Genomic DNA, 13501 nt, shown 5'->3' with positions numbered 1-13501 from the left:
TTGTTCAATAATTTCCACAATCTGTGAGATCACCTTTCTTTAATATGGGTACAAATATGGATCTCTTCCAGTCAGTTGGCCAGGTAGCTGTCTTCCAAATCTCTTGCCATAGTTGAGTGCATGCCTCCAGGGGGCATCCGTTTGTTGAAACATCTCAGTGGGTATTCCGTCAATTCCTGGAGCTTTGTTCTTTGCCAGTTCCTTCAGTGCAGCTTCGACTTCTTCCTTCAATACCATTGGTTCTTCTTCTTCTTTTTTAAATTATTTTAAGATTTTGTTTTACATTCAACATTACCTGTATATTTAGTTTAATTCCCCATTTACCACCTCCAACCCTAACCCAGTCTCCTCCCCTCCCTGTCTAGTAGCACACACACCTGTGCCCCTCATAGTTATGCACTCCTGTGTGTCCTGCATTTCCTCTGTGCAAATGTTGCCCCTCTCGTGCCCCGTGGTCGATTGCCCCAAGGGATGGATGCATTTCCATACAGTATGTGGGTGCTTCACCCTGGTTTGAGTGGTCTGTGTGTACATCTTGTTTACTATTGGGCTGAGAGCCAGCCTTTGGGAGTGAGTTTTATTCCAGGCCCAGACGTTTCCCAGGACCATAGTATTGGGGGTTTCATCAGACTCGATCTGACCAGTAATCCTGGGCATTATTGAATTTTTGGATTTTGTTCCATGTTTTCCTCCTACTCTATCCAGGATCTCCAGATTTGCTCCTTTCCTGAGTGGTTGGTATTGGTACTTGGGCACCATCTAGTTCTTCTGGTCTCAAGGGCCATCGTGTCCTAGGGCTGATTGCTTCCAAATGCCCTTGTTTTTTTGGACTCTTCTTCGCTTCTGATGCTATGAGATCATTAGTTGCATCTTAGATGGCCACTTGAAAGCTTTTAAGACTCTGGTTGCTACTCAGCAATGTAGGGTGAGGAACAAGACTTTCATGTATTTTGCTGTGCCAGCTGAGTCTGGTGTCCCCAGTACCAGGGTCCTGAGTCAGTAGCTCCACTGGCTCTCTCCCACAGTGTCTGGCCGTCTGCGAGGAGTACTACTCTATGTCTGTCTTCTGTTGCTTCTGTAAGGATTGCGGGTATTTTGTATCACTGGTATCTGTGCAGGATTAACCTCCACTGAATTTATCCTTGGTCTAGAGTATACTCCTGTTCATTGACCCCCCTCAGTACCATTGGTTCTTGAACATATGCCGCCTCCTGAAATGAATGAAGATCGACCAGGTCTTTTTGGTACAGTGACTCCGTGTATTCCTTCCATCTTCTTTTGATGCTTCCTTCATCATCCAATATTTTGCCCATAGAAGCTTTCAATATTGCAACTCAAGGCTTAATTTTTTTCCTCAGTTCTTTCAGCTTGAGAAATGCTGAGCGTGTTCTTCCCTTTTGGTTTTCTAGCTCCAGGTCTTTGCATATTTCATTATAGTAATTGGCTTGGTCTGTTCGAGCTGCTCTTTGAAATCTTCTGTTTAGCTCTTTTATCTTGTCATCTCTTCTATTTGCTTTAGCTCAAGGGCAAGTTTCAGAGTCTCTTTTGACATCCATTTTGGTCAGATTAGGACACAATTTTTAAATAGTCTTTCTGCGCCTTTCCCCGGAGACAATATGAGACGGAGACAATATGAGACGTAAAGCGATCAGCTCCTGCACTGATCAGCCCCCGAAATAAACAGCTGCTTTATTAACAGCCAAGGAAGTTAATTAAAATAGCTCCAGGAGAGATGCTCAGCAGGGTGCTAATCTCTGTCTGTGTAGTTAATTCATTTTACTGCCCCAAAAACAGTGAAGCAGAACTCTCAGACTCTCAGTTCCCAGGTGGGGAAACTGAGGCACAGAAATGAAAGTAGCTGAGGCAGAGCTACTAAGGGTTTATTGCTATATCCACAGCAGCTATGACTATGCCTCGTAGGTACCCATTGCCATAGAGTGGATTCTGACTCAGCGACACTATAGGCTAGAGTAGACGTGCCATTAAGGGTTTCCAAGCCTGTATATCTCTCTCCTACGGAGCTACAGGTCGGTTGGAACCGCTGACCTGTCAGTTAGCAGCCCCACACTTAAGCACTGCGCCATCAGGGCTCCTTCTGTCTAGTGTGTAGCATACACTTAACGAGCATATATTGAATAAATGAGTGGTTAATATGTTTAAATAGTAAATATGCCGTTGTTTGTTGTTATGTGCTGTTGAGTCAGCCCCAACTCATAGCGACCCCTCCTTGGGTTTCCGAGGCAGTATCACTACGGAAGTAGGATTGCCCAACCTTCCTTCCCAGGAGTGGCTGGTGGGTTTGAACCGCCAGCCTTCTGGTTAGCAGTCAAGTGCCTTAGGCACTATGTTACCAGCGCTCCTAAATACTAAATATATAATTTAATTTTGGGGTAATTACAAACACACAGGAAGTTGCATTTTAAAGTAGTCCAGCACCCTTCACCCAATGGTATCATCTTTCATGACTATATCAAAACCAGGAAATTGGAATTGGTACAACCCAGACTCAAGATTGTTACGTGCTGTCAATAGAAGTGGTTGGCATTTTGCAAGCTAATACAGGTGGTATCATTATCATTCTCCGCGAAAGCGGCGATTTTCGCTTTGTGAACCTGAATATTGCGTCCCGGAGGGATACACCAAGCTGGTAGCAGATTACCGCCCCTGGGAAATCCAGACTTGACAGGCCCATCCTAGGGAAGTCGCGCCGACACCTAAAGGGTTAACCGGAGGACCGCTCCTGTGCGCCTGCGCGTTACGTCATCTCACCCCGCCCCCGCAGTGCCGTCAGATGACCCACCCTACCGGCGTCGACCTATAAAAGACCTAGTGTTGACGTCAGCGTTCTCTTCCGCCGTCGTCGCCGCCATCCTTGGCGCGACTTACCTCGCTTGTATCTGCTTGGGAGAATCCACCTCCATCCGCCACCATGGTGAGTAATGTTGTCCGGCCGGCGGCCTGGAACCGAGGTGGGGTCTCGGAGGGATCGGGGATGCCGGGCCTGGGACACTGAGGCTGCCCGGAACCGGAGGAGACATGGCGGCGGTGGGGCGACGGGCCCGGAGCTGGGAAAGCGGCTGCCGCCATGTCCGCGCGCCGCGCTGTCGGCTGAGCCCCTTCTCTGCTTCCGGGGGCGTTCTTGTCTCTCAGGAGCCCAGGCCTGGCTGTAGCTGGGGTGTAGGCAGGGCAAGGGTTATGCTGATGTGGCGGGCGTTGTAATGGCGGGCGCATCTTCGTCCGTGGGGAGAGAGGAAGGCGCTTTATGTAACTCATAGGCCACGAATTAGAGCTCTGTTTTCTGTTGGGGTGCCGTGGGTGGCAGGAGGATGGTGAGAGGAGGCCACCGATATATGATAAGCCTCCATTTCCTTCAGGTGCCGAGTAACCTTGGTCTTTGTCCTTTTTGTGCTTCTTAACTTTGAGACACTGATGTCTTGGCCACGAGGTGGAGGCTGGCGCTCCTTAGGGTTGCGAAATATTTCTAGTGCCCCGATGGTTAGGAATCGGCCGGCCTGGGTGCTCTTCCCTGATCCTGGCCTGCAGAAGCGTGACCTTGGACATCTCCGAGGCTTTTTGGTGGAGGAACGCAGGGTGGCTTAGTGATAACAGTATCGTAGGTTGGCTTATGTTCCCACGTTACTTGACATTCCTGTATTCAGTGCTGGTCTGAAGGTAGTCTTACCACCTTCGAAGCTCATTTCACAGCCTCCTTCATGCGTTGTCACCTGCAAGTGACAATTGAAACCAGCTGCTGGGGCGGTCTAGGGGAAGGGCTTTTAAAGGGGTGTTGTCGTTGTGGAGACAGGGTAGTTTGATTGGGGGTTCACTGGGCCTGGGTGTGGTATCGATCCAGTCATGAGTGCCAAGCTGTGACTGGACTCTGTTCTTGTCCCCTCCCCTAGGTGAACTTCACAGTGGATCAGATCCGAGCCATCATGGACAAGAAGGCCAACATCCGCAACATGTCAGTCATTGCCCACGTGGACCACGGCAAGTCCACGCTGACTGACTCCCTGGTCTGTAAGGCTGGCATCATTGCCTCCGCCCGGGCCGGGGAGACCCGCTTCACTGACACTCGGAAGGATGAGCAGGAGCGCTGTATCACCATCAAGTCCACGTGAGTCCCCTGTGCCCTTGGGTCCTGGTAGGGAGGGGCCCCAGACTACTGGCTGGGGGTGGGGCGGATGACAGTGACAGACTGTGCTTCCCATCACCCTCCGGGTGTGGGGACTGGTCCTCCAACCATGGGAGAATGTGGCTCACTCTGAGACTTTGGACTGCTAGTAGACGGGTACAGTGTCGTGGGTTTTGGGGCCTTTGTGGAGAGGAGGTGGTTTAAGCCAGCTGCTTCCCACTGCTAAGGAGCGATTTGCTCCCCCAAGGGACATTTGGCAATGCCTGGGGAAGCTTTTGGTTGTTAGGGTTGGGAGGTATGCGACAGGCTGTGATGCAGGGGCCTGGCTGAGACTGAATAAGGCTGAGTTGTGACTTCATGTGGATTTTTTGTTGGTTAGATTCCGTTTAGTTGGGTCAGGAGAGGGGCTGGTACATTTTGGGGTTCTTAAGTTCTGGCTGGTTACATGTTGTGCTGCTGCAGGGAGGGTCTGGGGGTTTCCTCAGTAGCGTGAGGAGCAGCAGGTCCCTGTGTGGCTGGGGAACGTCCTGGCTGAGGGCGTACCTAGGGTGGTGGGGGAAGTGTGTTCCTTAGGGATTCATGATGTCGGGAGGAGGGGCAGCACTGTGCTTTGGAAAGCTGCCCTAGAGTTCTGCCAGCATCCTAGTCTTATATGGGAACCAGAGGCCAGGTGTCCTGGCAGTGGGCAGGAATCCAGGCTGAGCCTAGGTACCTCAGGTGGGATGATGGGTCTCAGGAGACATCCAACTTGCTGCAGTTTATCCCTGGGCTGAGCAGGAACTCAGGCCAAGCCTGAGCATCTTGGTGCATGGGTCTTCATTGGTGTCCATCCATGTGACCTGCTGCTGTCTGTCCTCAGCGCCATCTCCCTCTTTTATGAGCTCTCTGAGAACGACTTGAACTTCATCAAGCAGAGCAAGGACGGCCCCGGGTTCCTCATCAATCTCATCGACTCACCCGGACACGTGGACTTCTCCTCGGAGGTGACGGCTGCCCTGCGCGTCACGGATGGTGCCTTGGTGGTGGTGGACTGTGTGTCCGGTAAGCAGCAGGTCCATCTGCCGTGTGGGCAGGGGCCTCTGCTGTCCTCCTCAGGTGACTGTCAGTCCCGTTCCCAGGTGTATGTGTGCAGACGGAGACGGTGCTGCGACAGGCCATTGCCGAGCGCATCAAGCCTGTGCTGATGATGAATAAGATGGACCGGGCGCTGCTCGAGTTGCAGCTGGAACCAGAGGAGCTGTACCAGACCTTCCAGCGCATCGTGGAGAATGTCAACGTCATCATCTCCACCTACGGCGAGGGCGAGAGTGGCCCCATGGGCAACATCATGGTGCGGCCGCTGCCTGGCCCAGGGCTCACTGGGCGGGCTGTCCCTCTTGGTTTGCTGTGTGGCCATTCCTGGCAAAGATAGGGGGGCTTTTCTGCCCAGTGGGCACTGAGTTGGGGAGTGGTTCTGAGAACTTGTGGAGATTTTCCTGACATGGGGGAATGTTTGGGGGCCTGGGCCATCCCTCGGTATTTGGGGAGCTGGTGTCCTCTGGTGTAGGTAAAGGTCTGGGCTGTCGCGGGAAGGAGGCCAGGCTGGGTGTCCAGCATGTGATGACTGAAATTTCTTCACTTTGACCTGATGTTTGTTGAAGAAACCCAGTATCTGAGGCCCATGCTGTAGGGATTTTGGGGCTGTGGTCTCTGCCCTAATGTCCCTCCTCTTCATAGCATCCTGGCACACTCTTCTCCTCAGATTGACCCTGTTCTTGGCACTGTGGGTTTTGGGTCTGGTCTCCATGGCTGGGCCTTTACCCTGAAGCAGTTTGCTGAAATGTACGTGGCCAAGTTTGCTGCCAAGGGTGAGGGCCAGCTGGGGCCTGCTGAGCGGGCCAAGAAAGTGGAGGACATGATGAAGAAGCTCTGGGGTGACCGGTGAGTGTCGGGCAGTGTCCCAATAGCGTTATTCACCAGGTGGTGGGTGAGACCTTCTGATGTTTTTTGACCATGTTTGTGGAGGGTGGCACCCCTGGGGGAAATATTCCCACACACAAACCTGACTGATTGGGCTTTCCTGCCAGGTATTTTGACCCTGCCACCGGCAAGTTCAGCAAATCTGCCACCAGCCCTGATGGCAAGAAACTGCCCCGGACTTTCTGCCAGCTCATCCTGGACCCCATCTTTAAGGTGAGGCCTGGGTTGTGTATGGGATGGTGACAGTGTTGTCATCTACTCTGGTAGCTGCTGAAGGGTGCTAGGGCCAGGAGACAGATTGTTTACTGAAAGGTGAGCTTTTGGGGTCCGACCCTGCAGAGAGAAGTAGGGTTGATTGCGTTTCCGTAATGCAGGAGAGTGGGGTTGGATAAGGAGACGTCTTGGCAGGGAAAAAGGCAGGTATGAAGGGCTCAGAAGTTAAATCTTCACACATTGGATTTTCCCTCGGCTTAGCTCCCTGGGGTGGGCCCTTAGGGTCAGGTGGAGTGGGGTCTCTGCAGTCTCGCCCCCGATCTGCACTGGGCCTTGGTCACTAAGCTGCAGGTGCCCTCACGCTGTTCCTGACCCGTTTTGACACACTTGCCCTTTCAGGTGTTTGATGCGATCATGAATTTCAAAAAAGAGGAGACGGCAAAACTGATTGAAAAGCTGGACATCAAATTGGACAGCGAAGACAAAGACAAAGAAGGCAAACCCCTCCTGAAGGTGTGCAAGGAGGGCCCCGCAGCCCCATTGCAGTTCAGCTGCCGGTGCCTGGGGGTCCCACAGCCAGCTCTTTTGGGAGGGAGGTGGGTGGTGTTGGCTCTTGCAGGGGGCTCTATGTCATCAGCAGCCGTCCCAGGTGTAAACCAGAGGCTATGTGGGAGTTCGTACCAGCACTCCATCATGGACCATCTACTGGCAGGCACTAGGGCTTCTCTGAGCTCCCCACTCACCTGCCCTATAGGCTGTGATGCGCCGCTGGCTGCCTGCGGGGGACGCCCTGCTGCAGATGATCACAATCCACCTGCCCTCGCCTGTGACTGCCCAGAAATACCGCTGCGAGTTGTTGTATGAAGGGCCCCCGGACGACGAGGCTGCCATGGGTAAGGGAACAGGCAGTGGCCGGCCAAGGCGACGGACTCCAGGCGGCAGCAACTGTCTGCTGAGCTCTCTACCTGGGTCCTGAGTGGGTGAGGGCCTTCAGAGTAATAGCTTGTGGTTTCGGGGCCTGAACACTCAACACTGCTCAGTCTTGATTTCACGATTCTGGAAGGTGCAGCTGCACAGGACAAATGCTCTCTCCTGGTCTTTGCTCTTTTTCCAGGCATTAAAAGCTGTGACCCCAAAGGCCCCCTCATGATGTACATTTCCAAAATGGTGCCAACCTCTGACAAAGGTCGCTTCTATGCTTTTGGACGGGTTTTCTCGGGACTGGTGTCCACTGGCCTGAAAGTCAGGATCATGGGACCCAACTACACACCTGGGAAGAAGGAGGACTTGTACTTGAAGCCCATCCAGAGGTAGGCTACCCGTGCCAGCTTGCCCCAGTTATGGGGCAGTGGGTGGTATGCCTGACTCTTTGGTTAGTCAGTCAGACGTGACAAACTTATTAACCAAGGAAGGTTTCCGAAAACATGGGGCTGAGGGATTGCCCGGCATGTCCTTCCATCCTCCACCTGGTGAAGGGGAGACTGGTTGTTCCCTGCAATTTGTGGATGAAGAACCTCCCTGGAGAAGCTGGGGTCACCGGACTCAACAGACAGGGTGCACCAGGCCTTGTGGTGTTCCACACTGGGGGGAGCACAGCTGTGAGGGTTGGGTGTAAGGCCTTGATTTGGCCTGGAATCCTGGATCTCTCGGGTGGTGCAGTATGATTTGTTGTGTCCTCAGGAGGCACAAACCCCACAGATCGTCAGTGGCTGCAGTCCTTGGGGCAAGGGAGGTCAGACTGATGTTTGTTCAGTGTGCTCAGCACTGGGTCCTAAGTCGGGACTCCACAGGTGTCTCTGTCTCCTGTTGGCTTCCTTGTTGAGCTCTCACCTGCATGGGCAGGTGGTGGAGTACCAGCGTGAGGGGCCCTGTTCTGTTAATGGTCTTGGAGTTTGGGGGCTTGCTGTGTTGTGTTGAGGTGCAGGACCCAGGTTCCTTTGATCAGAACTTGGGTTACAAGAGGGCTTGGCCTGGGGCTTGACGGCTGGGTGTAGGGCCCTGTCAGGCCTTCCCAGCACTCACACCTTTGGGCTCTCCCTCAGAACGATCCTGATGATGGGCCGTTATGTGGAGCCCATCGAGGACGTGCCGTGTGGGAACATCGTGGGCCTGGTGGGCGTTGACCAGTTTTTGGTGAAGACGGGCACCATCACCACCTTCGAGCATGCCCACAACATGCGGGTGATGAAGTTTAGCGTGAGCCCTGTGGTCAGGGTTGCCGTGGAGGCCAAGAACCCTGCCGACCTGCCCAAGCTGGTGGAGGGCCTGAAGCGGCTGGCCAAGTCGGACCCTATGGTGCAGGTGGGCTGGTGTGGGAGGAGGAACACGAGGGAGGCTAACCTGGGTGAGGGTTCTGCCTTGGGGAGGTGTCTGCTCCTGAGAAGGTGGAGTTGTTGTAAGTTTGCCGTAGACTGTGAGTCTGAAACTCTTAAGGCTTGTTGATTGTCTCTGTGGGTGTTCTCAGGTCTGTGACATAGGCTGATAAAAACCCCAGTGGAAGAATAGTTTCAACCTGCCTATATGTTAGAGGTCTGGGCCCCCAGCTCTCTCCTTTGTCTGTGCCTAGGCATTGATTCTGGGGTTCCTTTTAGTGCATCATTGAGGAATCGGGCGAGCACATCATTGCAGGGGCAGGTGAGCTGCACCTAGAGATCTGTCTGAAGGACCTGGAGGAGGACCACGCTTGTATCCCAATCAAGGTGAGCAGCTGGGCTCACGGGTCCGAATATAGGGTCCCAGGGAACACTGACCTTGTTGCCACTTACACTTATCTGGACAGCTGCTGCCAGGTGCATGGTACTGTCCCGTGAGGGCTGAGGGGGAGCGGGGGTATCGGGTACTGGTTCAGACCATGCTCACATGTTCCTCTGAGGAAAGCTTTGGGTTGAAGGCTCTGGAGGAGAGTTGCAGTGGCTTAGATCCCAAGGGCTTGATCTGTTCTGAGGTACACGGATGGGCAAATCTTGGCCAGTCCCTTTACTTGGGGTGCTCTGAACACCGTTCTTGGCTTTTTTAGAGCTCAAGTCTATATACAGCTGTCTGCCCCACGGGGGTTTTCCCATCACATCCCCTTGTCATTAAATCCCTTAAACCTTTTATTTTGTCAGTGTTTATGCTTAAGTGTATGTAGAATGCCTGTTGTAGATGATTATCTTTCTGTTCTTTGTGTGTCCACACTTGGCTGAGTGTGGCCATTCCTGCTTGCTGCACCTTCTCCCCAGTGCATACTTCGCAGCCACAGGGAACATGGTCTACTGAGGGGATCCATTAGCCAGTCCTCGGTAGTGGGCAGCCTTTGACAATGCACAGCCCTGTGTTCCTAATCTACTTTGTGCTTAACGGATGTAAGATTCACACATTTGTGTACCCAACCAGGTCCACTCTAATATATATATATATTTTTTTATTAGGATTTGGGTGAAGATTTACAGAGTAAATTAACTTTTCATACAGCAGTTCACATATACTTTGTCTCATGTCATTGACCAAAATTTACAATGCAGCAGCTCCCCTCCCACTTCTTCCCCATAGTTACCTCCTCCCAGTGTCCATCCCTTCATACTCTTCTGCACCCTAAGCTATCTCTCTGTGCATAAGCAGCCCTTCCTTCTCCCATGATTGTTCTCTCCAGGGCGTGTGTCTACTTGCCACTCTAATATTTTATGTGCCAGTCTGTGTTTCCTAAGCCTCGGTAAGACAGGCTTCTAAGAGAACCTTCCCTGACAGGTCCTTCCTCATTTCCCATCTGACCACCTGCACTTTTTCTTGCAGAAATCTGACCCAGTGGTCTCATACCGGGAGACTGTCAGTGAGGAGTCGAACGTACTCTGCCTTTCTAAGTCCCCTAACAAGCACAACCGGCTGTACATGAAGGCGCGGCCCTTCCCCGATGGCCTGGCTGAGGACATTGACAAGGGTGAGGTGTCTGCCCGCCAGGAGCTCAAGCAGAGGGCCCGCTACTTGGCAGAGAAGTATGAATGGGACGTGGCTGAGGCCCGTAAGATCTGGTGCTTTGGGCCTGATGGTACCGGCCCCAACATCCTTACTGACATCACCAAGGGTGTACAGTACCTCAACGAGATCAAGGACAGTGTGGTGGCCGGCTTCCAGTGGGCCACCAAGGAGGTAAGTCGGGAAGAAGGGCTTGTCAGCAATGTCCTTGAAGAGAGAGGGCTCTGGCAGGGGTCTTAGGGCCAGTGTCTTTTGACTTGGTGGCTCTGGGGAAAGGAGGACTTAGGAAGCCATATTGGGGCAAGGGAACACAAGGTCCTTGCTTGTGGAGAACAAGGCCGGGATGCTGGAGGAATAGCAGTAGCGTGAGTGGTGACAGGCTGCTGGGATGATGTGCTCAGCCTGATGTTGGCCTCCACCTGGCTCTGCAGGGGGCGCTTTGTGAGGAGAACATGCGGGGCGTGCGCTTTGACGTCCATGATGTGACCCTGCACGCCGATGCCATCCACCGTGGGGGTGGCCAGATCATCCCCACAGCCCGGCGCTGCCTCTACGCCAGCGTGCTGACTGCTCAGCCCCGCCTCATGGAGCCCATCTACCTTGTGGAGATCCAGGTGAGGGAGGTGGGCCTCCTACCCATGGCCCTGGGGCTGCTCTGTTCAGGAGCCGTTGAGAGCCTTTCTTTCCCTGACAGTGTCCAGAGCAAGTGGTCGGCGGCATCTACGGTGTCCTGAACAGGAAGCGGGGCCACGTCTTTGAGGAGTCTCAGGTGGCCGGCACTCCCATGTTTGTTGTCAAGGCCTACCTGCCTGTCAATGAGTCCTTTGGTGAGTACTGGCCAGTGTGCCCCTCAGGTGCTACCTGCATGTGCTCTGAGCAGTTCAGCAAGCTGGGGAAGTGGAAGGGGCGAATAAGAACATGATTTTCAAGCAAGGCCACGGTCGAGGAGGGCCTGATAGCCACTGATGTGTCCTGCAGACTGCTGTCCAGGGGCATGTGACAAAGGCTGCCCACCATGGGGGTGTTGGCTTGGTCCTGGTACCTGCATGGACCCCAAGTTACTGAATTTAGGGGCAAGAGGCTTTCCTGTCCCAAGGACAAAAAGGCTTGCCACTGTGCAATGGGGAAAACTTGGTTATCAAGTTTCCGACCACAGCAGGTGGAGCACCTCCATTAGGAGCATGGAGGGGGTAGGGGAGGCTGATGCTTTGCCTTAGTTGCTACCTAGTGGCTTCTAGTGAAGTGGAGGGTGCTTTGAGTGTGGCCACTCTGAAGGCTGTAAGACTAGCCTGAGTTATTGGCGGTCACCTTGACTGCTTGATGACACCCCCACCCTTCTTGCAGGCTTCACGGCTGACCTGAGGTCCAACACAGGTGGCCAGGCCTTCCCCCAGTGTGTGTTCGACCACTGGCAGATCCTTCCTGGAGACCCCTTTGACAACACCAGCCGCCCCAGCCAGGTGGTGGCTGAGACGCGTAAGCGCAAGGGCCTCAAGGAGGGCATCCCGGCCCTGGACAACTTCCTGGACAAATTGTAGGTGGCCCTTGAGGCACCAGCCGGCAGCCCCAGATGGGACTCGGCCACCACGCCCACAGCAACATGTTCTCGCGTTCTCCTAACACCTGGAGACGTCACTCCTGACCGCCTGCCCGTGTGGTGGCGGGGCCCACTCTGTGCCATTGCCCAACATTCACACTTGATGCCATTTCTTCTGATATTTATTTCAAGATTTCAAAGGGGCAGTGGAAATGGCCTCTTTGCGGGGACTTATTTGGCCGGTGGGAGTAGGGGAGGTGGGATGGGACACCTGACGCTTTCCCAATTCTGCAGAGGGAAACGCACATGTCCAAAAAATTAAAAAATTCATGCATTAAGAGGTTTGTTTGGGTGAATGGCCCTTAGTGGGTTTCCTCCACCCCCTGCAAGGGGAAATAGTGAGAGGGTAGACACTTGATGGACAGAAACGAGAAGGCAGGAAGTTGTGTGTGGTGTCACCGTGAACGCCTCCAGCTGTTTCAGTGCCATTGGAATAATAAATTTGGTATGGTGGTGACCGTCTGTAGCCTACGCGACTTCCTCTTCACCCCTTCACACTGCTGTCTTCCTGAGAAGCAGGGCAGCTTCAGTCTGACAGGAGAATTGAGTACAGCCACCAATTTAAAAAAGTGCCAGGCCAAGATCAGGGCCACCAAAGGTTAGGCAGCACTGTCCAACATAATCGGTGCTGGATGGAAGTTGTGACATCTGTGTTGTCCAGAGCGAGTGCCTAAGGGATTTCACTGCTATCCAGAACGTTGGTGGTTCAGTGTCACCAGCCACTCCTTGGAAGACTGGGCAATCTACTTCTGTAGAGATACCACCTCAGAAACCCAAGGAGGGGTCACTGTGAGTCAGAGCTGACTCAACAACAGTGAGTTTGGTCTTTTTTGGGGGGTAGTTATATGGGCCTGGGGCCAGCAACAGGGATGCTACAGACTGGTGCAGCCCCACATGATAACGGATGTGCTGGTATTTGGCCCATTGACGATATCTCTAAAGGTAACTAGGAGCCAGTCTTGGGTCTTAGCAGGTTGTATCAAACCGGTAAACCTGGTGGTCTTGAGTTTTGTTCCACATTGTTCTCACCCTTCCCTGGCTATAACTCACTGATCCCTTTTTTGAGTGGTTCACAGCGGTAGCTGGGCACCATCTAGTTCTTCTGGTCTCATGGTCATAGGCTGAGGATCGCATGGGCCAGTTTCCATGTGTCTGGTTTTCTTCATTGTTTGCTCTGGATGAGGAGAGGCCCATTGTTGCATCTAGTCACCTGTAAGCTTTTAAGACCCCAGTCGCTAGATGTAGAACAATTTTTTTTTTTTTTTTTTTGCTGCTTTTGTTTTATCCCTTATTTAAAATTTCTTTTCATGCCAGTGTGTACTGCAAAAGTTCATGGGCCCCCCTTGACACTGGCCACATGTGTCCTTCATGTAACTGGAGAATTCTAGAAAGATGTGTAGGATGTTATGCCAGTTGAGCTTGATGTCCCCTGCAGCCACAGTCCTGAGCCCACACATTCAACTACTTGCTCCCTCAGGGTGGTTGGTTGTGCCTAAGAAGTTACATTCTTATCCCTTATTAGCTTTATTACATATACGGAGATTGGTAAAGCACATACCAATACGTACAAAGAAGGATCATTTGCCAAGCTTGTATATGGTCATGGATATATTCCCTTTTGCCTAGATATGCCTGATCAGCCTGTC

The 13501-nt window shown here is 52.8% G+C and overlaps 1 protein-coding gene and 1 non-coding gene across 2 annotated transcripts; both read left to right on the top strand.

The window, feature by feature from the left end:
* The first annotated feature begins 3492 nt into the window (after positions 1-3492).
* EEF2 (eukaryotic translation elongation factor 2) lies at positions 3493-11796 on the top strand. The gene is made up of 15 exons (XM_042782335.1): positions 3493-3591; positions 3903-4117; positions 4995-5176; positions 5254-5465; positions 5877-6055; positions 6202-6307; positions 6707-6820; positions 7062-7200; positions 7422-7617; positions 8350-8608; positions 8899-9006; positions 10079-10432; positions 10690-10872; positions 10953-11085; positions 11603-11796. The coding sequence occupies exons 1-15, from the start codon at positions 3493-3495 to the stop codon at positions 11794-11796; spliced, it is 2673 nt and encodes an 890-aa protein (XP_042638269.1).
* Positions 5728-5792, top strand: LOC122151037. The gene has a single exon (XR_006163945.1). It is a non-coding gene; the product is annotated as a small nucleolar RNA SNORD37 (small nucleolar RNA).
* Positions 11797-13501: the final 1705 nt, after the last annotated feature.

This window comes from Orycteropus afer, unplaced genomic scaffold (assembly GCF_000298275.1).
Source record: "Orycteropus afer afer isolate SDZICR_OR568_19922 unplaced genomic scaffold, OryAfe1.0 scaffold00291, whole genome shotgun sequence".
Lineage (NCBI taxonomy): Eukaryota > Metazoa > Chordata > Mammalia > Tubulidentata > Orycteropodidae > Orycteropus > Orycteropus afer.
Note: the sequence above shows the minus strand (reverse complement) of the source record. Positions and strands in the feature narration are given on the sequence as shown.